The sequence below is a fragment of the Periplaneta americana genome, chromosome 14, assembly GCF_040183065.1.
Source record: "Periplaneta americana isolate PAMFEO1 chromosome 14, P.americana_PAMFEO1_priV1, whole genome shotgun sequence".
In the NCBI taxonomy this organism is placed as follows: Eukaryota; Metazoa; Arthropoda; class Insecta; order Blattodea; family Blattidae; genus Periplaneta; species Periplaneta americana.
Genome location: NC_091130.1, coordinates 8,040,735 through 8,067,237, shown reverse-complemented (window position 1 = coordinate 8,067,237; position 26,503 = coordinate 8,040,735). Strand labels below are relative to the sequence as shown.

At 37.5% G+C, this 26,503-nt stretch overlaps 1 protein-coding gene across 1 annotated transcript; it reads right to left on the bottom strand.

Moving 5' to 3' along the window:
• Window positions 1-109: 109 nt before the first annotated feature.
• On the bottom strand, window positions 110-26,413 carry Lztr1 (Leucine zipper like transcription regulator 1). Its single transcript, XM_069844877.1, has 14 exons — window positions 26,275-26,413; window positions 25,833-25,978; window positions 25,232-25,403; window positions 24,985-25,121; window positions 21,819-21,933; window positions 19,609-19,772; window positions 16,847-17,159; window positions 14,579-14,779; window positions 13,220-13,352; window positions 11,465-11,529; window positions 10,476-10,752; window positions 8,651-8,829; window positions 4,750-5,034; window positions 110-3,313 (listed from the first exon to the last, which is right to left on the bottom strand). Exons 1-14 carry the CDS (start codon window positions 26,290-26,292, stop codon window positions 3,179-3,181), a joined length of 2,340 nt encoding a protein of 779 aa, XP_069700978.1. The 5' UTR covers window positions 26,293-26,413; the 3' UTR covers window positions 110-3,178.
• Between the last annotated feature and the right edge of the window lie 90 nt (window positions 26,414-26,503).

Genomic DNA, 26,503 nt, shown 5'->3' with positions numbered 1-26,503 from the left:
TAGGTTAGTTTAGGCTTTTGTTATGCCTTACATATACGAAGCTGTAACAGGTTAGGTTAGTTTAGTCTTCTATTATTCCTTGTATATACGAATCTGTGACAGGTTAGGTTAGGTTTTTATTATGTCTTGCATATACCTATCTGTGACAGGTTAGGTTAGTTTAGGCTTTTGTTATGCCTTGCATATACGAATCTGTGACAGGTTAGGTTAGTTTAGGCTTTTGTTATGCCTTGCATATACGAAGCTGTAACAGGTTAGTTTAGTCTTTTATTATGCCTTGCATATACGAATCTGTGACAGGTTAGGTTACGTTTTTATTATATCTTGCATATACTAATCTGTGACAGGTTAGGTTTGTTTAGCTTTTATTATGCCTTGCATATACGAAGCTGTAACAGGTTAGGTTACGTTTTTATTATATCTTGCATATACTAATCTGTGACAGGTTAGGTTTGTTTAGCTTTTATTATGCCTTATATATACGAATCTGTAACAGGTTAGGTTATGTTTTTATTATGCCTTGCATATACGAATCTGTGACAGGTTAGGTTAGGTTTTTATTATACCTTGCACATACAAATCTGTGACATGTTAGGTTAGTTTAGCTTTTATTATGCCTTGCATATACGAATATGTAACAGGTTAGTGTAAATTTTTTCCTCCTTCTTCCCCCCTCCCCCCAGACAGTCTGGATTGCCGATACAAGAATGAACCTAGGATTGTAGGGTCGAATGATGTAGTATAAATTGATGAATGTACGATTAAGCGTAGAAAATTTGAGGCCTGTCTTCTTGTTGAAGGTTCTTGGGTTTCAGGTATGATCTACTGTGAGACAAAGGAAGTGCGATTGTAGAGTTGTCCAAATAATAAGAGGGACAAAAATATCTTACTTACTCTTATCTGGAAACATGTCGCTACCCAAACCACAATAATGACAGACTGCTGGAAAGGATACGAAGGCCTGAACGTCCACAATTTTCATCATATGATGGTAAATCATAGCCTCAACCTCATACATTCAGCATGCACTAATCTCATCGAAGAAGTTTGCATCAGGATTGCTCACGACTCTGCCGAGATCTTTTTTTACACTGTTAAAGGAGATGTCAAGGCATTCTGTTCTGATGGTGTACATGAAGATGAAGATGATAGCGATTGAATGTAGCACTCGACAAAAACCTAGCGATTTTTGGTTTGTTATGTTGTCAGTACAACTTCACTGTTTTTGTGGCTATTCAATTAATAAAAGTTTTATGTTGTTAACATTACATCGTATTGTGTGTTTTATGTCCCTACATTCCTTTCCTTCACTAGGAACCACAAGTTTGCACTTCCATTACCACATACATCTCATTTCACAGGTAATTTACTACATTTCCGAACAATTTTCCTTCCTTCAAATATTTCCCAATAGAATCCTTAACTTTTGAAATCCATCTCCACAAAAAATCTCTCACAAATTCCATCATTTTCAATTCCAAAATCACCGGAACTACCTCGTTGCTAGTGTCCCCGAGATGGGCAACACTTCCAGCAGCTACTGCATGGAGGGCGAGTACCGCATTTATTAAAGGTACGGTCACACGTCGCTACTTTTGCAGCGATGCAGTACAAAAAACTGCGCAACTCTCGTACTGCGACTTGTGAACAACGGTGCAACCTGAAAAGTAGCGGCTGCCGAACCTGCTGCCCGCTACTTTTTCATGCTGCGCGCAGCTTAGAGGTAGCAACGTGTGAACAGGGTTCTCAGAGGGTTGCAGCCGCAGCATTTTTGATATCGGTGCCCACACCTGTAGAGTAACGGTTAGCACGTGTAGCCGCGAAACCAGGTGGCCCGGGTTCGATTCCCGGTCGGGGCAAGTTACCTGGTTGAGATTTTTCCCGGGGTTTTCCCTCAACCTAATATAAGCAAATGCTGGGTAACTTTCGGAGTTGGACCCCGGAATCATTTCACCGGCATTATCACCATCATCTCATTCTGACGCTAAATAACCTAAGCTGTTGATAAAGCGTCGTAAAATAACCCAATAAAATAAATAAATTGATATCGGTTTTGTTGAAACTTTTGCAGCGGTTGTGACCAGTGTTGCCACTCAAATATGCCAATGATACTTTCATTGTTTGAATATATTTTAATGTTAGATATGATGAAAATAAATTATTTGTAACAGTTACTAAATGCACAACACAGTCTGAGTATATTTGCTGATATAATTTTTTTAATTTTCCATAGCGTAGTTTCAAACAGGATTGCCAACATTGATTCCGTGAATATGCTGTTGGTTATCATTTAAGTATATGGGCGTTTTAATAGCTTTATAGTAAAAATAATGCCAATTTCTGAATATTAGTTAGGGCAAAAAGGAAATAATAGATAAGTAAGCTTTCGCATGAGTTTCATAATAATGCGAACATAACCACAAAATGTAAATTGAGAAGTCAACACGGAGATGGGAACCTGCAGCATGGCTGCGGCTGCAAAAGTAGCGCCTTGTGTGTGAACAGACTCGCAACCTCCAGTTGCAACTTTTGCTGCACTCGGGTTGCGCAGCACGAAAAGTAGCGTGCAGCGCGCTACTTTTGGCTTACGTGTGAACACGACATGGAACTTTTGCAGCTGCAGTACAAAAGTTGCGCAGCAAAAGTAGCGACGTGTGACCGTACCTTAATATAAAATACTACCGTCGACCGGGTGTACTTTACACAAGGGGGGTAACTTTACACATTTCTAGAAAAATGGTGTATAACAGCTTTAATAATGGCACACACTTCAGTCTACCACACATATGTGCTGTTGTCACATAGAATCAGTTCCACGGAGTTGCTACACATTGTCTGTAATATGCTGCCTTCTAAACATTTTTTCTAGAAATTTGTACAGTTACCCCCTTGTGTAAAGTATACCCGGTCGACGGTACTTAAGTTTTAATCCAGCGAAGTGCTCTGAAACTTTGCAGATGCAAGCAGTGGCAATAGAGGGGGAACCTGCCGCCAACAGAAACACCAGAGGAATGTTTGCCGAGACTCTCTGTATTTGGAATCTGAACTGTGTTAATAATATAAATAAGCTCCCCTAGTTTGAGCACCCCTGTGAAGAGTTGTGCATTTTGGTGGTGAGGATGAAGATGAAGACGAGAAGCGGAATGTTTATGAAGCGCACAAACAGGGGAATCACCGCTCAGCTCTCGCTGCTCAGGCTGATGCTCGACATGTCCTGGCAGAGCTTCGAGTCGCTCATTTCCTCCGCCAGTGCATCGAGGATCTCGAGCAGCAGCTCTCTGCTCAGAGTCTGGAACTTCGGTAGGCGAGCAACCTGAAAAAACAGATCACAATCACAATGTGAATATGTACACCACATTAATTAATAAAAGTTTTAATCCTTACACCCTATTTCCATCTTTCTCTCTTATCTATTTTCCTGTTGCATTTGCGATGTTCTATAATTTTGTTTTAGAGAAAATCGTCCCTCCCTTTTATTTATGATGCTCTACTTAATACATTATAAATAGCACGGAAATTTTACTTGAAGTAAGTAAAGCGATAGGTTTGGAAGTAAATCCCGAAAAGACAAAGTATATGATTATGTCTCGTGACGCGAATATTGTACGAAATGGAAATATGTTGTAGTTGTTTTCTAACGCCAGGCGCTTGACAATAAAGTCATTTGATCTCTTGCACTCCAATATTTTTCAAAGATATTATCATGGCCAGCCACTGAAGCACAGATTTTGAGGTGTTCAGAATCCATTTCTTGGTTTGAGTTGCACAACGGGCAGTTAGGGGACTGATATATTCCAATTCTATGCAGGTGTTTGGCCAAACAATCATGGCCTGTTGCCAATCTAAATGCAGCTACAGACGATTTTCGTGGTAAATCGGGAATTAACTGTGGATTTTGATGCAGAGAGTTCCATTTTTTCCCTTGAGATTGTGTTATCAAATTTTGTCTGTTGAAGTCTAAGTATGTAGATTTAATAAATCTTTTCACAGAGTAATACGTAGATTTAGTAACAGGTCTGTAAGTAGCAGTGCTGCCCTTCAAAGATCAAGTATATGATTATGTCTCGTGGCCAGATTATTGTACGAAATGGAAATATAAAAAGAGGTAATTTATTCTTTCAAGAGGTGGAGAAGTTCAAATATCTTGGAGCAACAGTAACAAATATAAATAACACTCGGGAGGAAATTAAACGCAGAATAAATATGGGAAATGCCTGTTATTATTCGGTTGAGAAGCTTTTGTCATCCAGTCTGCTGTCAAAAAATCTGAAAGTTAGAATTTATAAAACAGTTATATTACCGGTTGTTCTGTATGGTTGTGAAACTTGGACTCTCACTTTGAGAGAGGACAGAGATTAAGGGTGTCTGAGAATAAGATTCTTAGGAAAATATTTGGGACTAAGAGGGATGAAGTTACAGGAGAATGGAGAAAGTTACACAACGCAGAACTGCACGCATTGTATTCTTCACCTGACATAATTAGGAACATTAAATCCAGACGTTTGAGATGGCAGGGCATGTAGCACGTAGGGGCGAACCCAGAAATGCATATGGAGTGTTAGTTGGGTGGCCGGAGGGAAAAAGACCTTTGGGGAGCCCGAAACATAGATGGGAAGATAATATTAAAATGGATTAAGAGAGGTGGGATATGATAGAGGGATTAATCTTGCACAGAATGGGGACCAATGGCGGGCATATGTGAGCAGTGGCAAAAAAGATTGTAACTGTAAGCATTACACAGAATTGTACCTTGGGGAAGTGGTGTACAATGAGGTTCAAGGCATATTTCTTCATGTCTGAAGCCTGCATTCTGTCCGCAGCTTCCAGGATCTGTATCACATTCTCGAATGTGACATTCATCTCGAGGTTCTGTTTGCAGAATGCTTGCAAGCGGTTGTTGGTGAAGCCGTAAAAGAAAGGAGCGCTGAACAAGTAGAGCGAGTCCTCAGGTGGCATGTTCACATCCGCGTAATAGATGTATCGGAGCAGCGAATCGAATGATTGCAATGAAGGAATCATCTCCCCGATCTGGATCTGCAACATAAGTTAAAAGAGTTGTTAACAGTTTTCTACACCACTCGTACTGATACTTGTAACATGAGGACTTTGGCTGCTTTTGCTTTTCAAGAGCAAAACTCTCTAGAATATTCCAAGACATAATTTAATCTCCACAAAAATGAAAAGTAAAAAAAATAAAATGAGAGTTCATCAAATAATATAATTGCAATATGGTAGTAATATTTGAAGCAGAAAGCAGGACAATCCTCATTGTCCTATTTCCAATCACAAATTTTTTTAGTCCACACCTGTGGAGCAACGGTCAGCGTGTCTGGCCGCAAAACCAGGTGGCCCGGGTTTGAATCCCAGTCGGGGAAAGTTATCTGGTTGAGGTTTTTTTTCCTGGGGTTTTCCCTCAACCCAATACGAGCAAATGCTAGGTAACTTTCGGTGCTGGACCACAGACTCATTTCACCGGCATTATCACCTTCATTTCATTCAGACGCTAAATAACCTATATGTTGATACAGTATCGTAAAATAACCCAATAAAAAAAATAAATAATTTTTTTACATGTTTAAAATATAAAACATAATTGATGGTGTCGGGATACGAACTGTCGACCCTTACTCTAGATACAAACGCTTTATCCACTGGACCACTTTCCTTGCCTTCAAGCATTAGATGATTTCATAATACGGTGCATATTTCAAGTTTGTTTTTTCTCAAGAACTACAGCATTTTACTGTATGTCTATATATTTGTTTATATATTTTAAACAGAGGCGTATACTGGTTAAAGGGTTTGGGCTACCGCTGACCCTATTATTACACAAAATATATCTAACAATTACTTTAATTTTAATTACTATGGTAAAACTAATAATACAAAATTATTACATTATGTTATATTATAAACTTTTTCTTTTGTAATTTCCTTGGGCTACCACCGGTAGCCCGCAAAATACGCCCCTGATTTTAAATAGTAAACCCTTCATGTTTTAATGTCTCAGCATAGATATGTAATATGTTGTTGTTTTCTAATGCCAGGCATTTGACAATAAAATCATTTGACCTCTTGCACTCCAATATTTTTCAAAGATATTATCATGGCCAGCCACTGAAGCACAGATTTTGAGGTGTTACGAATCCATTTCTTAGTTTGAGTTGCACAATGGGCAGTTAGGGGACTGATATATTCCAATTCTATGCAGGTGTTTGACCAAACAATCATGGCCTATTGCCAATCTAAATGCAGCTACAGACGATTTTCGTGGTAAATCGGGAATTAACTGTGGATTATGATGCAGAGAGTTCCATTTTTTACCTTGAGATTGTGTTATCAAATTTTGTTTGTTGAAGTCTAAGTATGTATCTTTTCACAGAGTAATACGTAGATTTAGTAACAGGTCTGTAAGTAGCAGTGCTGCCCTTCTTTGCTATAGCATCCACATTCTCGTTTCCCAGGATTCCACAATGGGATGGTATCCATTGGAATACGATTCTTTTATTGAGTGATATTAATTGAGAGAGCATTTTAGTTATTTTTGCTGTTTGAGATGAAGGTGTGTGTTTAGAGACTATTGATAGAATAGCTGCTTTGGAGTCTGACAATATAACTGCATTCCTAAATTTATTGATGTGGCATAGAAGATTCCTGAGACTTTCACTTATTGCAATGATTTCTCCATCAAAACTTGTTGTTCCATATCCAAGAGATCTATAAAGTGAGAAGAGACAGCACGTAACACCTGCACCGGCACCTTGTTCTCTGGAGAACATAATTGATGGTGTCGGGATACGAACCATTGATCCCGTACTCCAGGTACAAACACTTTATCCACTGGACCACTTTTCTTGTCTTCAAGCAATAGATGATTTCATAATATGGTGCATATTTCCAGTTTGTTTTTTCTCAAAACTACAGCATTTCACTGTACGTCTGTATATTTGTATACGTATTGTAAATAGTTAACCCGCCCATGTTTTAATGTCTCCTCAGCATAGATATGTAATATGTTGTTGTTTTCTGATGTCAGGCATTTGACAATAAAGTCATTTGACCTCTTGCACTCCAATATTTTTCAAAGATATTATCATGACCAGCCACTGAAGCACAGATTTTGAGGTGTTTTGAATCCATTTCTTGGTTTGAGTTGCACAATGGGCAGTTAGGGGACTGATATATTCCAATTCTATGCAGGTGTTTGGCCAAACAATCATGGCCTGTTGCCAATCTAAATGCAGCTACAGACGATTTTCGTGGTAAATCGGGAATTAACTGTGGATTATGATGCAGAGAGTTCCATTTTTTACCTTGAGATTGTGTTATAAAATTTTGTTTGTTGAAGTCTAAGTATGTAGATTTAATAAATCTTTTCACAGAGTAATACGTAGATTTAGTAACAGGTCTGTAAGTAGCAGTGCTGCCCTTCTTTGCTAAAGCATCCACATTCTCGTTTCCCAGGATTCCACAATGGGATGGTATCCATTGGAATACAATTCTTTTATTGAGTGATATTAATTGAGAGAGCATTTTAGTTATTTCTGCTGTTTGAGATGAAGGTGTGTGTTTAGAGACTATTGATAGAACAGCTGCTTTGGAGTCTGATAGTATAAATGCATTTTTTAATTTATTGATGTGGCATAGAAGATTCCTGAGACTTTCACTTATTGCAATGATTTCTCCATCAAAACTTGTTGTTCCATACCCAAGAGATCTATAAAGTGAGAAGAGACACCACGTAACACCTGCACCGGCACCTTGTTCTCTGGAGATCAAGGATCCGTCAGTGTATAAATGAAGCCAGTTTTGTGGAGGGTACCTAATATTAATTGTCTCTAAAGACAATTGTTTCAGTATTTCAGTGTTTACTTCTGATTTCAGTATTTCTTCTGTTAAATTTAGATTATATTCTATATTTAATAGAGTTAAAGGGTTTGGTTTAATTTGTAAGTTTTCTTTTAAAGTCGGGATATTGATTTTCTGTTTTAATTCTCGAACAATGGATATGAAACTTTTTTGAGTTTTCAATCTACAGAGAGGACTGTATGAATGCCAATTGTTTCCTGGTAATCTGATAAGTTTTTCATATTGAATCAGTGCTTTTTCTTCTATTGTCATTTTGATGCTGTTAATATTAGTGAGGAATCTCATAGAATCTATTGGAGTTGTTTTGATTCCACCAGTAATGCGCCTGAGAGCTTGGTTTTGAACACGTCCTATTTCGTTTATGAAAGTTGTACTGTACATTTTACTGTATATTTGTATAAGTATTTTAAATAGTAACCCCCTCCATGTTTTAATGTCTCCTCAGCATAGATATGTAATATTTGAACAGAAAAGAGACACGAATACCTCTTCCTGGTATGAACCAGGCTTTTGGCCTGGAGTATGCACAGTGTGGCATTCTTTGACTTTGAAAATACTCGAACAGCTCAACATTTCTGTCTCTCACTGTACAGTACACAAAAGAGAAACAGATCTCGGAACTGGTATGAAGATAATGAAAGATTGTGGAAGAAGCTGAACTGAGTTAACAATGTTATGTATTGAAGAAGTCAAGAGGAGGATGTGCTATGAGTGTTAACCATAATTCCAAATCGAATCCAATAAAATTCAAAGTCTAGCCTTAACATCTACTGCCACTTACCTGCACTACATTATTTTCAGGCATGAAGGAGCGGAACATGGCCTCGAAGTAGCTGCAGCGTGCCGCCAGCACAGCCTTGTGGGAAGGTATTGGGTGCCCATCCACCATGAGTGTGATGTCACAGAACTCCTTCCCCACACTATTCAGGAAGACCTCCATGTCTTGCTCCAGCGTTGTCCCTGGTGACCCATACAATTTATATTAAGCAACAGTTCTGTATGTGAATTAAACAAAGGAATGAATCTTCTTAATGTATCCAGCTGTTTGTTGACAACATAAAGTCCACTATAATCCACTGTAGTCTATTCAGTTGTATGAGGGGTATTTTGATCGGTGTTCATTATAGATGCCTGTTGCTAGTAGCCAGAGGTGGGGTGTAGTCAATATATACTGCAGGGCTGTGTCTTCTGCAACTGGTACTGATGATTTTAATTTACTTCTTTTGTGGTGTATGGGTGGACAGTATAGAAGAATGTGTTCCAGATCTTCATCATGATTATTACACCACAGACAAGTAGGATTATCAGAAATGTGAAATCGGTGTAGGTACAATTGAGTGACAATGTGACCTGTTCTGGCTCTTGTTAAAAAAAAACATATGAACTATAAACCTCACATTTATTTGAATAATCAAGAAATTCAGTACAATCCAACTCCTAAGCTCCTAGGATTAATTTTTGATGAAAAAGTTTTATGGAAAACACATTTAAAGAAAGGAATGAAGACATGACAAAAACTATGACGAATCAGCTGTAGTGAGTCATATGCCCTGATTTGGACACTCATAAACATAGTCGTATTCCGAGTCAGATACAGAGAGATTGTATGATTACATTTAGGCTCTTAATTTTACGCAATATCACAAGAAAAAAAAAGACGTGGTTTACAGGAAAGCAAGGGAAATGTATGACGTGAGCTTAAAATTACCACACTCGTGCAGAGAAGGTACACAAAATTGTGAAGTAGTTGGTTTTGCCAGATGTCATGAAAGATGAACAAAGTCATACTTTGAAATACTGAATTTTTAGGGAGATAACCTCTTTGTTTATATTGTAGATTAATTGCATTAAAACTCCGAACCAGAAGATTAAATTGGGCAGGACATGTTATACATATGGATGACTGCAGCAGCGCAAAACAAATATATGTGAACACCTTTAACAACACAAGGCCACTGGGAAGACCTCGAAGTAGATGGAATTCAGAAGGAATGCATGGAAATGGGAATTTTTAAAGAAACTTTTGTTATGTAATATTTTTCATGAAAATTAATAATAAGGGAGATATTTCGATTTATTTAATTCAAGCCCGCTTATAACTCCCCTTTTAAATAAAATACTTTGAATGCCATATAGCCTAAAATTTAAGTTACAACGAACTTAATTTATATTCCAATTTTCATATAAATCGGTTTAGCCACTATCACGTGGAAAGGTAACAAACATCCAGATAGACATACAAACAAAAATAAAAAAAAAGCGATTTTCGGCTTCAGGGCGGTTAATTATATATGTTAGGACCAATTATTTTTGGAAAATCGAAAATTACCAGAAAAATTTCGGCTACAGATTTATTATTAGTATAGATTAAAATAACAACTCGACTTTCAATAATCAATAGTACCAGCATGTTCGATAGTGCATCTCAATTGATAGTAATGTGGAAGCATTATTCTTTATGGTCTTGCTTTGCTTGCTTTGTTCTCTCGAATTGTGTGTGTTCCTGAATGCCTCAGTATTTGAGATGCTCGTTATAAAAGGAAGGAATAATCAATAATATAAATAGTGTGGATGGAACAGAACGCGTTCATGCTGCAGCTGCTAACCTGTACTGTCGAACTGGGGCTCCAGCAGGGAGCGGATCTGAGGCATCTGCCTCCTGCGGATGATCTCCACCATGAGTGGCTGTTCCAATGTCTCGAACTCTTTGCTCATGACGATCTGGTTGTAGTTGGTCTCCTTGACGATGAACTTGAGGCAGAACTCTTTGATGAAGTAGAGCTTGAGGTGCGATGCGTTGTGCAGCGCCTCCAGGACGTTGCGGTGGTTGATGGTGGCCTCCAGGTACAGCACACACAGCTGCTCCAGGCGGCGCATGTGGAACTGCGATCAAGTATACACAACTTAGACATCACTGGGTCCAGGAAGAGTAGGTACAGTTAGGTATGGGGTGTTAGAAACTCCAGAGAGTCCACACCTGTGGAGTAACGGTCAGCGCGTCTGGCCGCGAAACCAGATGGCCCAGGTTCGAATCCCGGTCGGGGCAAGTTACCTGGTTGAGGTTTTTTCTGGAGTTTTCCTTCAATCCAATACGAGCAAATGCTAGGTAACTTTCGGTGCTGGACCCCGGACTCATTTCACCGGCATTATCACCTTCATCTCATTCAGACGCTAAATAACCTGAGATGTTGATACAGCATCGTAAAATAACCCAATAAAAAAAAGAACTCCGGAGAAAACTTTCGCAGTGCCCTACAGAAAAAGAACCCATAGTTTCATTTATAATTTAAAAAATTATGGTTTATTTATCGACGCTCGCAACTGCAGAGGTTATATCAGCATCGCCGGTGTGCTGGAATTTTGTCCCGGATGAGTTCTTTTACATGCCGGTAAATCTATTGACACGAGCCTGACTTAAAAAACGTTATTGGCAGATACAGTGAATAACTATTAATACCCTAATTCAACCCTCTCTTTTTTAATAGACAATAAAAGTGAAATTAAAATCACGTTACTACTCTACATCACAATATTCATTTCGTCATGTCACAGTCTACTACAAGATTTCTATAAACATACAACTGAAATATCTCACCTGCACTGCAAGCCTATAGACATCCATCATAAGCAGCACGATACGATTGCTCACGGGGTCCTCAACTGAAACAGAGAGTCACAACTCAAATTATGGATCAGGCCAGAAATGCTTTTGTGATAGGAAGTAAACGTGGCTGAATGCCAGATTTCTCCACACCATCTTATTGGCATTACATTTTAGAAATAATGGAGTTCAAATCATAGGCCTAGTAAGAGTAATACAATGTATGGTCATTTCATCAGTTCAAATACGTTGTCATTTTTTAAATGTTGGAATATGTGAGTAGTTCGTACAGATATATCTTAAGCCTCTTTTTGTTGTGAAGAAGTTTTCTATTGGAAATGCAGTAATTTCTCCTAAATATAGGTTTGGAACTCCCTGAATCATCAGAAAATCTGGAATGTAATGAAATATGGATTGCCAGAGAAAATAATCAAAATTATTCAAAATATGTATGATGGATATGGGTGCCAAATTCTACATAATGGCCAACTCTCACAATCTTTTCCAGTTACAAATGGCGTTCGACAAGGGTGTACTTTATCTCCAGTGATATTTATAATGGTGCTGGATGATATAATGAGGGCAACAACGAAGGATGTAGCACGAGGTATCAGGTGGATCCTGATGGAAAGACTGGAAGATCTGGACTAAGCAGATGACATCTGCCTCCTTTCCCAGTGTTTTATAGATATGCAGAATAAAATATATGATTTACATAGGGAAGCTAAACCTGCAGGTTTAACAGTAAATATAAAGAAAACTAAAGAATTACGCATAAATTCTAAAACACTGAGACCTCTGATCATGGAAAATCAAATTATAGAACAAGTTGAAATATATAACTATCTGGGAAGTATAGCCTCCACAAATGGAGGGGCCATTGACGATGTCAGATCCAGGATTAAGAAAGAAATTCGATATTCACTCAATTGTATCCGGTTTGGAGAAATAACATTTCTAACCACACAAAATTGAAAATCTTCAGGAGTAATATTAAAGCTGTCCTGTTATATGGATCTGAAACCTGGCTATCAAACAATACAAGTATACTGAAGTTGCAATCCTTTATGAATAGGTGTCTGAGGAAGATTTTAAATATCTACTGACCAATGATAATAAGTAACGAAAATTTATGGAGACTAACAGAAGAAGAACCAATAGAGATTCAAATTAAAAGACGGAAATGGAGGTGGATTGGACATACTCTGAGAAAACCTAATGAGGCTATAGAAAGACAAGCATTGGAATGGAATCCCCAAGGAGCTAGGAAGGTGGTGCGACCAAGGGGGACATGGAGAAGAACGGTTAATGAAGAGGTGGGAAAGTGTGGAGAGAAGTGAAGGCTACAGCAGCAAATCGTGTCCGTTGGAAGGTTCTCTCTGAGGCCCTATGCTCCACATAAGGAGTGAAAGGGTATACTACTACTACTACTACTACTACTATAGGTTTAGAACAGACTGCCTATACCATCTCATTTATCATCTTAAGTAAGAAACAAGATTTTGTAAAGAAATCATTACAGCTGACTTAAAGTGAACTGACACTTTTTTTAATGAAAATTATTATATTTCACGTGCATTATTTTCAGATGAACTGACTCGGTATCAAGGAAGCCAAAAATGGTATTTCCGAAAAAGTCGATTTCATGCAGCAACACAGTATTTTCTCTTTAAGCTTCGTGTAATAAGAAATTAAACCACGCCATGGTAGTGCTATGTTCGATATATAATATACGTTTCCTTCACTCACTCTTCTTGGTGGGGTCGATGCGGTCCGTGTATATGTAGTTCAGCACCATTTCGAACGCCTCTGGCACAGCATCACGTAACTGCACCTCCAGAAGCGGTAGATCCTTGAATGGAACCTGTGTTGTCCCGAACAGCTATAGATAACAGACAGTATACCTATCAATCTTTTTTAAATATTGAAATGAGAAGTAGTAGTAGTAGGTTATTTTACGATGCTTTATCAACATCTTAGGTTATTTAGCGTCTGAATGAGATGACGGTGATAATGCCAGTGAAATGAGTCCGGGGTCCAGCACCGAAAGTTACCCAGCATTTGCTCATATCGGGTTGAGGAAAAAACCCCGGAAAAAACCTCAACCGGGTAACTTGTCCCGACCGGGAATCGAACCCAGGCCACCTGGTTTCGCGGCCAGATGCGCTGACCGTTACTCCACAGGTGTGGACTTGAAATGAGAAGCGTAAGACAGTGTTTGTTTTCGTGTTTATTAAAAAATACATTATAATAATTGAAAGAGAGTAGCGAAAGAGATACACAGTGCAAACCTCAAAGAATCAGGTGCAAATCCTATGATTCTATATGAACAAAGACTGTATTACAGCTGGTTTCTTCTGAGCCTCCAATTGTGTTACAGCACAGGGTTCTGATGCATAAAATGTAACAAAGAATGGAAAAAAATACTGATTCACAAGGCAGAGAATTTACGTTAATGTCAGAATATATTTCGAAAAGAAACAAGAAAGTAATGACCCTTACTCTCAGTTGCTAAGATAGAATATGCTGGGTTCAATCCTGCTAATTTTTCTCGTTGCCAAAGCTTTTAGGATGGCCCCAAGGTTCACTCAGCCTCTTGTATAATTTGGTACCGATACTGGATCTTTTCCAGGGGTAAAAAGGTGGTTGAAGCATGGTGCTGACCACACCACCTTATTCTAGTGCAAAAGGCATAACCTACCTCCATGCCTTATGCGCTTACATGGCATCGAAATACTACAAGAATAGCAGGCGCTTGTTGTGTAAACAAGTGCACAGATTTCTCAAATAAGCACTGAAATATTCGGAAAATACCATATTTACAAAGAAGTTAAATAATTTATACTGTTGCAAAAATTAGTAAATATTTAGCGCTACTTGGTAAACAGCTGATCACGGCTATACTAGAGGGAACATTTGCCACGAACATAACATTTTCAGGAGCCAATGTGTCAGGTGAACAAAACTGTTTTGTGATTCACTGCCAGATAAAGAAAGATCAGACCATAATCATCTAGCTAATGGTACATCTCCAATCTTAGATATATTAAACAGTCTGTCACAGTCCATTAAAAGTGTTATTGTATACGAGTACCAGTCAACTCTAACCTTTTCCAGATGTTTGTCCCTGGCCTCACGAGCTTGGCGGATGCGGGAGCGTAGGAACTGCGAGCGTGCAGCCACCATGGCAAGGTGCGCTGGAATCTTCACTTCCTCGCTGCCTACCACAAATTCTACGTCACAGAACTGTCTGCCCTCTAGTAGTTTCCCGAAGTCTTCGTGTAAAGTGCACTTGGGGTAGCATGAGAACTGCAAACATAAATCTGTGCCAAAATCTAATGCGAAAAATAGTACAGTGGTACCGCAAAATTCCTCAGAACTGATACATTGGTAACTGCACGAATCTAACAGAGACACTTTTGTTTCGCATAAAATCGTATTAGTTTATTTAATAACGCTTTTAACTATCAATCAATCTTCTTAATGTATCCAGCTGTTTGCTGACAACATAAAGTCCACTATAGTCCACTGTAATGTATTCAGTTGTTGTTTTTCACGAGAAATGAAGGTATTTTGATCGGTGTTCATTATAGATGCCTGTTGCTAGTAGCCAGAGTTGGGGTGTAGTCAATATATACTGCAGGGCTGTGTCTTCTGCAACTGGTACTGATGATTTTAATTTACTTCTTTTGTGGTTTATGGATGGACAGTATAGAAGAATGTGTTCCAGATCTTCATCATGATTATTACACCACAGACAAGTAGGATTATCAGAAATGTGAAATCGGTGTAGGTACAATTGTGTGACAATGTGACCTGTTCTGGCTCTTGTTAAAAATGTTTGAACATGTCTGGGCAAGTTTTTGTACATTTCCAGGTCATTTGGTTTCTTTTGTACCGACTGTGAAATTTTTCCTTTGTCAGAAGAGAGCCAATTATTGATCCATAGGTTTGTAAAATGAGACTTTACTGAAGCAAAAGCACTGGATAGAGATATCTTGGTTGCAAATATGTTGCCTGTTTTGCAATATTATCGACTTTCTCGTTCCCAGGTATACCACAATGACTAGGTATCCATTGAAATGTTATTTCCTTTTGGAGTTCTTTTAGTTTACTTAGTTGTTTCTGAATTGGAATAATTCTATGTGCATATAGGTTTGGTAAATATTAAATATAGCCCCCTTGGAGTCGGTAAGTATGCAATGCTCCCTCGAAATTATTGTTGTTGTTTTTAGAAGAACTGAACACAAAATTAGGTGTGAAACTTCTGTAACATTACGTGAGCCATCTGTGCTTTTCTTTTTGAAAATAGACAACTCTATATTTTCCTGGGTGACCAGCCTCATGGTCTAGTGGTCAGAGCTTCTGGCTATAGTTCATGAGGTCCCGGGTTCGATTCCCGGTTAGAGCACAGGAATTTTTCCTTAAAGGGGATTATTCCTGTGTTCGTCCATGGTCTGGAATTTAGGTTAAGTTTAGATTTAAGACCTCTCCCGGCACCACATAATCATAATCATCCTATCACATCATCGGGGTAATGTAACTCCGCCTTCCAGGTGCCCCAACCTCAGAAGTGGGTTACAACTAAGCCACAGCCAGGAGAGAAGATCAGAAATGTCGAAAAGACAACCTGGTGACATTGGATAAAAAAAAATAGATTTTTCAGAAATTTGAGTAACACACTCAAGAGCAGCATCAATAGCTAGCAATTCAGTGTCAAGACTGGAGGAGGATGAACACGGTATGAAGTAACTTTCTTGATATTTTGGAATGTAATACCCTGCTCCTGATGTCCCATTATTAGGATTTAGAGATCCATCTGTATAAATTTGAAGGCGATCCTTATATGTGCTGCAGAGTAGTTCCATGGCATCTAACTTAAGATCATTTTTGGAATGATTTCCTGGAATTTGTATGCTATGTTCTGGAAATCACGCATTTCCAAGAAGGAATTTCGTTCACAACTGGAGTTTTAGCAATGAGTGTGTCTGTGATATAGAATGGTATTTCTTCTTTTTTTATTAGATAGAAATTACACAGGATATCATCTGACAGTTTGAAGAACATCTGAGATCTGGATGAGGCTTGCAATTTTAAATGTATTTTTAGATCTTCAGTTGCTGATAAATTACCTACAAATAATTAAGATTTTTAAGATATGGACTTCCAGATCTTACTCATGAGAATATGTTCCATGAGAAGTTATACTGTTGCCCTCGTGTGAGTCTAGTTAAATGTTAACAATTTTTCAGTTGTCCTTTTACACGGAATACTTAGGATAGATGGCTTCTGGGATCAAATCACATGTCTCCGAAATACGAAACAAACAAACCATCATTTTATTACAAGTATTATAGTATACGGTAATTCACAGACCTGAAACCTGTACATCTCCCCACTCCGTACATTGTTATCCACAGTGCCTCCGAATATGTACATGGCCTCTCCTATAACAGCGGCCGCGTGGAAGAGCCGTCCTGAGGGAACCTGAGAGTCGTGGGATGGAGCAACAACGGACCAAGTCTGTGTGTCGAGGTCATAGCAGTGCAGGTCATTCGGCAGAGTGCTGTCTGCAGCCCCTCCAAACACGTACAAATGACGGTCAAATGCCACCATTGTGTGGCCATAGCGACGTGCGGGAGGCGGCGGTGCACCTCGGAGAATGTGTTCTGTTGATATACGTGTCCAACTGAAACAAGCGTTACAGTAACGTTATTAACTAATGGACACTGGACATTATACTGCCTTACATCATCATTCATTGTGATATTTGTGATTACAATAAAACAAACAAATCTATGCACTATCCTTACAGTCACTGAAATTAATAGTAAGTGAAGAGGAAGTTTAAACAAATAACAGAAGAATAGTCATCAACCAACTCTGATTGACAACCTCACTATAATGCCAGAGTTTACAATAGGACATAATCGTTTGACTGTCCACCTACTTCGCGTTATGATAACACTGTCATGGATAGAAAACTTCTTCAGATTTGCACAGCCTTAAATAGCAGTAAAGCAAGTGGAAGACTTCCAAGAACTTAAGAATTTGAAAGAATATGAACATGATTTATTATTATTATCCACAAAATCTATTCTAGACAATGAAATCTCTGAAATGCTAATTAAGAAAGAAACCAAGATAAAAAAAATCAGTTTTGAATCCACTACCATTCACCCTCGGCGTTAAAAAAAAAAAAAACTAACGAGGGTTGATTATCAACTTACGAAAGTTTAACCACAGATGGGAAAGATCTGGCAGTTGTATATATTGGGTTGTTAAAAGGAAAATGCTTTTAAGCCAGAAGCCTGAAACTACTGGAAAATACAACAATACGCCTATTTCTTTTATCTAATGAAAGTTACATTTAAATACTTTAAGTGAATTAAACATACTATTTATTTATTATTATTTAAATTTAAATATACAGAATACAGAATATAATTACAACTAACTTATAGAAATAAAATAATACAATCAATATAGAAAAGGAGATAATAATAATAATAATAATAATAATAATAATAATAATAATAATAATAATTTATTTATTTAATCTGGCAGAGCTAAGGCCAGTAGGCCTCCTCTTCCGCCCAGCCAGACTCTAATTCTAATTGAATACAATTGCTTACATAGTTATTACATTAATATCTAGACCATAAAACAACATGAAAGTAAATAATGAAAGTTGGATAAGTAATGTTAGTGGACAATAATAAACATTGGTAAGAAATAGTTATGATAATGATAATAATAATAATAATAATAATAATAATAATAATAATAATAATAATAATACAGTAATATTAACAAAATTTGAGGACTGAATGAGCAGCGCTCATGTTCGGTCACAGTTCAGATGATATACAATTATGTAAATATTCTTTTTGGTTTAATTCAACGAAATTTTCATATTTTGAGACTTTTATTGCTATTTCCAAATGTCTTTTCCTTCATATAAATCCTAACACTAGGTTAGATATCATACTGACAATGTTACAATGAGAAATACAAATATAAGACTCCCACTTTCAAAGAGAACATTTGAGAGAATATATTTCGTGCAATAGCTCCTATGTGCAAAATATAAAATTTTTCGGTAGGAAGAAAAAACACACTGAAGACAGGATAGCAAAATGATTCATAATTCACCAGTGATTAATTAGTTACATTATAGAGGTCATTACATTTGCGATTTAATGTGTCCAAACCCGACTACAGGCTGTATATTTTGAAGATGATATAATACATTATGCAACGAGCCTATAATGGTAGTAATTAAGACGCGAGTATGTTTATGAAACGAGCGCAGCCGAGTTTCATAATTTTCATACGAGTGTCTTAATTACCATTATAGTCAAGTTTCATAAGACTTTTTATGCTCGACCATATTTCTAACTTGAAATTATTCATTAGTATTCATGTTATTCTTATCTGACTAAGGAGCGGAACTGACCTTGTGCAATACCTCGTAAATTGTGAAATGTGCGCAGACGCGAAAGTATTGATTTTTTCCGAGAAACAAATGTCGACATTGACCTTGATATAATCTAGAGAATAAAATAAACATTAATCTTGATATAACCTTGAAATTGAATTAGACATTGAAAAACGAGATGACAAATTGAATTTATTTGAATATTATTTACAATTAACGCTAATTATTATAGTAACAGAACTGACTTTATTTCAAATATAGGTGATTTATTAATTTATTGTTGTCTTTCGATTGCATATCCGAGAATAATCGATACTTGCGCTTTCATATTGCTAAAATGGTATTTTCTGATTGGTGGAACACCTGAACTTTAATGAATAGGTGTATTTTAATGAGGTCCATTAAAGGGCTGCTACCAGGTGTATAATTACTACATTTTGGCATGGTCGAGCATAAAATATCATAACTATTTCCTTTGAAAGGAAAGGCCAGAGATTCCATAATGCATATATGCAGTCTATAAAAGAATCCTATGTTTGAATGAGAAGATAATAGCCTATACAAAAATTATCAACCCTACCTCGTTAATATGAAATGAATTTATCAATCAAGGGTAATGATTTTGTCTTAGACTTAACTTCATCTCTAAAATATAATTCTTCTCACCACTACCTAGTTCAATGTTTTGACAACTCACCACTTCTCTTTGAAGTGGAACTGGAATAAGCTGTTGGTGATCTTGGCTCCACTCTGTCCACTGAACACGAACATGGACTCGCGAGCCACGGCAACGGGGAAGTTGCAGCACGTGGGCGGGCAGTCCCCTGCTTGCACCACTTCCTCCCACGATCTGGAGTCCCCCTGCATCAGCATTACAGAGTTAGCGAAACGAAATGATCGCCATAACAATAAACGTCCATCTAATCGTCCATTCTTCTGTCTGTCCGTCCATCCACTTACCAGCCATCCGTGTATTCATCAATTTTAATTCATCTCCCCATTTGTTCATTTTTTCGTCCGTCATTCATCCAGCCATCCATTCAGCATGTCTGTGGCTACAATGTTAGAGCACTGGCCTTCCATCCAGACAGCGTGGGTTCGATCCCCAGTCAGATCTGGGTGGAATTTGTGGTGGACAAAACAAACGTTGCAAAGAATTTTTTCTCAGGGTACTCCTGTTTCTCTCTTTCATCCGTCAACACTCTCCACTTTCCCATCATTTCATCTATCAACTATGACAGTAAAAATAGGCTGGGTGATATCTGGAGGTAGTAGGGTACGAGTTTCCGATGGTGATCTAGATTCTAAGGGCTTATGACTCCAGGCTCTGGGTTCGGACTCGTCAGGAGGTGGTGGGACCATACCTGCAGGGCTCAGGAAAGATGGTCCACCTGTCAGCGTCGGATTCACAAATGTTTCCCAAGCCGTCTGTTGGATTTGGACAGTCATCCAATATAGGGCATACAATAGGCCTAAACGGCCTACGTGCAAGGACCCATCCAGATCCAGCTCTCGTGAAATCAAATCATTCATCCATTCATGTGTCTTTCTGTCAATCCATCTTCATTTGTCACTTCATTCATCCATTAATATGTCCGTCTATCTATTCATATCCATTCCTCTGCCCATTTATTTATCCTTCTACCCATCCATCAATCTATCCAACTCCCCATTCATGCACCCATCTTTATCTGCCTATTCATCATCCATCCATTTATCTACTCATCCAACGATGAATCCATCCATTCATCTACCCCACTCACCTATACATTCGTCCATGCATACAACTATCTTGTCCATCTACTCATCTACCAGTATATCCTTTATCTACATGTTCATTCATCCATTCATTCATATATGTCAATTTTTTACATATCCTTTCATTCACTTGTTCATCCGCCCATTCATTCTTTTATTTTTTTTTTTAGTAGGTTATTTTACGACGCTTTATCAACAGCTTTGGTTATTTAGCGTCTGAATGAGATGAAGGTGATAATGCCGGTGAAATGAGTCCAGGGTCCAACACCGAAAGTTACCCAGCATTTGCTCATATTGAGTTGAGGGAAAACCCCAGAAAAAACCTCAACCAGGCAACTTGTCCCGATCGGGAATCGAACCCGGGCCACCTGGTTTCGCGGCTAGACGTGCTAACCGTTACTCCACAGGCATGGACCCCATTCATTCAACTGTCTATCCATACACCCACCGTACGAGAATGCGGATGCTTTAGCAAAGAAGGGCAGCACTGCTACTTACAGACCTGTTACTAAATCTACGTATTACTCTGTGAAAAGACTTATTAAATCTACATACTTAGACTTCAACAAACAAAATTTGATAACTCAATCCCAAGGGAAAAAATGGAACTCTCTGCATCATAATCCACAGTTAATTCCCGATTTACCACGAAAATCGTCTGTAGCTGCATTTAGATTGGCAACAGGCCATGATTGTTTGGCCAAACACCTGCATAGAATTGGAATATATCAGTCCCCTAACTGCCCATTGTGAAACTCAAACCAAGAGATGGATTCGGAACACCTCAAAATCTGTGCTTCAGTGGCTGACCATGATAATATCTTTGAAAAATATTGGAGTGCAAGAGGTCAAATAACTTTATTGTTAAACACCTGGCATTAGAAAACAACAACACCCACCTTTTCATCCACACCCATCCAGACACCTGTCTGACCATCCACACCCACATTTATATCCATCCATCTGTTCATTCATTTAATTTACACATACATTAATTAATTTACCCTACAAACACTAATCATATTGCGCAACACAACGAAAAAGATTTAAAACTTCAGGTCCAGCAATACTGCAAATAAAATCCATATACTTAATAAAACAAACTTAAGTAGTTATAATTGGTTTGAAACGAGCTAAATAAGCACTTGCCAGAAGTGAGATGGTCCACATGTCGTTGAGTCTAGCATTGCCATCATAGCCAGCAAATATCCACAGCTTCCCATCATACACAGCAGCACCGTGAGCTGAGCGCGGCACTGGAGTTCTGCAACACAAGTCATATGTGCCTGCCACGTGAACAAGCAGTTGTGGTCACATTTTCCCAGAGTCCCTTCGTTTTCCCGCCATTCGAATTCCACTACTGTCAAACTGTCTAGAGTCGACCGCTTTTTTTCGTACTTCTAACACTACTTCACAGACAATGCTATCTAATATTTCATTGAAAATGGTATGTTATAGCGCACAACTCAGGGATTGTTTTCTATTATTTTCATTTTATGAACTTCCACGGTCACTGAGGAAAACAAATTTTAAACGCCGGTCGACTCAACCCTGTACATGGTGTTAAGTCAACCACCATATTCAAAATACATGTAAATGAACGTTTGCTCTCATTCCAGTCGATATCGACCTCCTTTTGGATGCTTTTATTATTATTTAGTTTATTATATTTTATTTTTAAGTTATTTAGGATAAGAAAATGCGAATTTTAAACAGTTATTTTAATGTGCATACATCAAATAGGTTAAGGCTCATAAATTTAATAGAAAATATTTAATTAATTAGCAGACATAAAATTACGTCAAACTACACACAACATTATCACATTATTAATGTACTAATTAATAAAACAGCCCTGAAAAATACAGAAAATACAGTTTCCATCTCCTAATTAATATCATAACCCTGAAAATCAACACCAAATTTTACGAATTCCTTTTTGTCCATAGGAACAGGAGCACTTAGTTTTCTTTGTACCTGAACATAGTCAATAAGACTCACATCCTCCACCTCAGGATATTTGAACTGGAATCCACCACAATTTCTAACAAAACGAAGTTCAAGTCCTTCTCCTGAAACCAGTTCCTCAATGCAACCGACATAACATTTACTTGTCTTTTTAGTTGGGAACTTCACTAAAAGCTGATTCCCTGATTTAGGGTCATCGAAATTGCCATTATCATTGTTATCTTCCTCTTCAACCCACTCATCTGACTAATCTTTAGTGCAATGTCGTCCGTCTTCATCACTATCACTGGACTCCTGGTATCCTCTCTGTTTTCTTTTCTTGGCTTCTCTTTTTCTGGTCTCCTCAGTTGAGACAGGATGAGAGATTTCTTCATTTGACTGAGATGTTCCGCCTTCAGTAGGCCTACTGATACAATACTTTTTCCTGGTTCAATTTCAATTTTCCTTTTCCTTTTCTTGGCAGCTAATTATTTTTCATATCTCGTGCCCTGGAGCACTTTGATGACCGCTTCTCCCACTGAGATTCTGAAGACTCTGTCAAACCAGATTGTGGTAGTTTATTAAGGACTCTTTGTGACTCGAATGGATTAATTCCACAGGCCTGCATGGTCGACTCTGTACTGGAATACAACTTCAACTTCTGACATCTCTCAATAATATGGAAACATATTTTTTGTTGTAATATGTTGTTAAGCTTAAAATTCTGATTACAGAAATTTCTGTATTTATACAGTTATTTTGTATTGCATTACAGTTAAACAAGGCTAAATTCTTAAAAGTTAGACAAAGTATTTTTTTGTTACTATTTTTGCTATTGGCAACAATGAACTTTACATAATCAAGGACGCACAATATGTTTGGCATTACCTTGCGAGATTGAAAGGGGAAGTGTTATCAGTCAGCTGGAAGCAAGCAGTGGCGGCTAGTAGGCAATTCTATTGGAATAAACACGTGAAATTAGAAAGTGTACACAGTGGTCGAATCTAGGCCCCCAGGTCGACTCTAGACGGTTCCACGGTACTGCTTCATTACCACCATTTATGTAGTTTAAATAAATAACTGCAATGTTACAATTAGATACTAGACAGATGCAATTAATTTTTCTCTTAACTAGAATTTCCAGAATGGCACTAGAGCTCTAAGTATTGCTATTAAAAATTGTTAATAATCTAACAATGCCGATGATAAGCTCATGAATGTAAAATATGGTGTGCCTCAAGGATCAATGTTGGGTCCTATCTTATTTTTAATAATGGTTAATGATTTGATGTGCAATGTCTCTGCTTATTCTGTGGTATTCGCTGATGACGCCACTTTCTGGACAAGTCATGGTGATATTAATGAATTGAAAACTCTTAGTAATTCCGTTTTTAATACAGCCAAGAAATGGTTTAGTTCTAATAAATTTCTTTTAAATGAAAGTAAAACTGCATCTTTGTTGTTTAGTAGTACAGTCATGGAAAATAATAATTTTAAACTTCTTGGTATCACTGTGGACAGCACACTTACTTGGGCAGACCATGTTGAGTCTGTTTGTAAAAAATTGTCAAGAGTAATATTTCTTCTGCGAAATTTGAAAATGTATGTTCCGAAGAATTACATTAGAATTGTCTATTTTTCTTATTTTCATAGTATACTTTCTTATGGACTACTTTTATGGGGTAATAGTTCTCATACTAATAAGGTACTTATGTTACAAAAATAAGCTATTAGAATTATAACTAATTCATCAATAAAGGCACACTGTAAACCGTTATTTGTAAATGAAAAAATTATGACTAACATCACTGTATATTTATCAAGCCCTAAATTTCGTCAAAGAAAATTCACATATGTTGACACATAGGAATGATGTTCATATATGCAACACCAGAAACCGTGACCTTTTTGACATACCTAAGTGTAGGCTAACTAAAACAATGAATAATTATTTTATTATGTCTTTAAAAATAGAAAATAAATTTCCGAGATATCTTTTTAATCAGGAAAGGAAGTCTTTTAACAGACTCGTCTCTGGTTGGTTTATCAACAAACCATTTCATGAAATCAATGAGTTTTTTAATGTCAACGTTGTTGAGAGCTTTTGAATTAATTTTATTGTTTTGTTGTTTACTTTTTATTAATGACTTTGTCAATTGCACTATGTTGTGTGCTCTGACTGTCTAACACTGAATATCCTGAATATACGGTACCTACCATGTTAAAATTCATGACGTCATTGAAAGTAATATTTCGAGACTACTAATGTTTTCTGTTGAGCAGGTACCATTACTCTGCGATATCACTAGGTCTATATTGTACGAAATGATTTCTAACAAACATTGCACTGAAGTCTTTAAATTGTCACCTGCCAATGAACTTCCATTCGATCCACTGTCCTGTCTGAAACTTGTACTCGAAAAGGTCATTCTTGTTGGTCAAATTTGAATTGGAATGAATGTCACCTGTGTAGCCACCAAACACGAACATTGAAGTGTCGTGAACCTGTAAGAATACAACAATCCAAAGAATTTCCGAAGTTCAAAATGTAAAAAGTAGAGCATATCGTTTGGAGGGAGAGGAATCTTATTAATTACGACGCCGTCACAACTTACCACAGCAGAATGATGATATCTGGGAGCAGGGGGCGTTCCCGTGGCAAATGCTCGGCCCCATGATTTCTCTTTTACATCAAATCGAAGTAAGTCATTTAGCATACTCTTCCCATTATCTCCTCCGAACACATAGATAGCATCTTTGTATGCTACAACAGTATGCTTGCTTCTCCTGAAAATGGCATATAATTGCATAAATTTAATTACAGTACAGTGTCTTTATAAAGGGATAAAGTGAATGGATAAATTAATTATGTACCACGCAGCTTGAAGGATTTGAATGGGAAGGAAGAAACTGAGCACTGGAAAATAAGCTACACCCAGAACCATGGGAAATAGGCCAATCACTTTAAAATATTTTTTTCTATAAAAATGTGTTTTCTACACTACTTAAGAATTAGTTCGAATATAGAAGCAATCTTAAGAAAACTGAATACAAGCAAAAGAAATTTTAGCATGGTATACAAATTTGAAGAGCGATTGCTTGGTGGTATATGAAAATGAAAGTTATGTATGTAATGGACAGGAAACTGCACAATATACAAGGACACTTAATTTGAATGCAACTAATTGGAAAGTTAAGAGAAATTAACTCTAATACCTGGCTCCTACGAACTCATCACATTCTGGCATTCGTTTCCATCGGTGAACAGTTTCAAAGGGACCAAAATCCAGAGTAAGACATTCTGCAGTTTCTTGCCAAGAATGATCAAAATCCATATTTACAGATGCTGCTATTGCCATGATCTGAAATTCGTGTTAACAAATGTATTTTAATACAGATACATCTTTGATTATCTCTTCCCAACAATAACAGATATCCTACCAATTATGACACATTATTTCATACACGCGCACTTTTGGGTCACTGCTTATTGGTGTGAACGGTGAATAAGCCGTCCTGATTGGTTATTATCTTATACTCTGTCCAATAGCATACGATGAAATAGAAACACACTAGTTAATGTATATATTCCTGTCATTGAAGTTGCTGACGTTCTTAATTAGTATACATTTGAGATTATATATTTTAGGATACATACCCCACAATGTATTGACATTATAATCTTAATGCCATTATTCGTCCATGTACTCTACGAAGGACAGAATACTTGTAGCCATGTCAATACATTGTACCAATGCAGCCAGTCTTCGAAGACTGAAATTCCCTGAGAATGGCTGATTTTGGTAATTAGTAGTAATTTATTGTCTTTATCGGCCTTTAATACTTGCTACGAATTAAATACAATTAAATAAATCTGACAATCTACT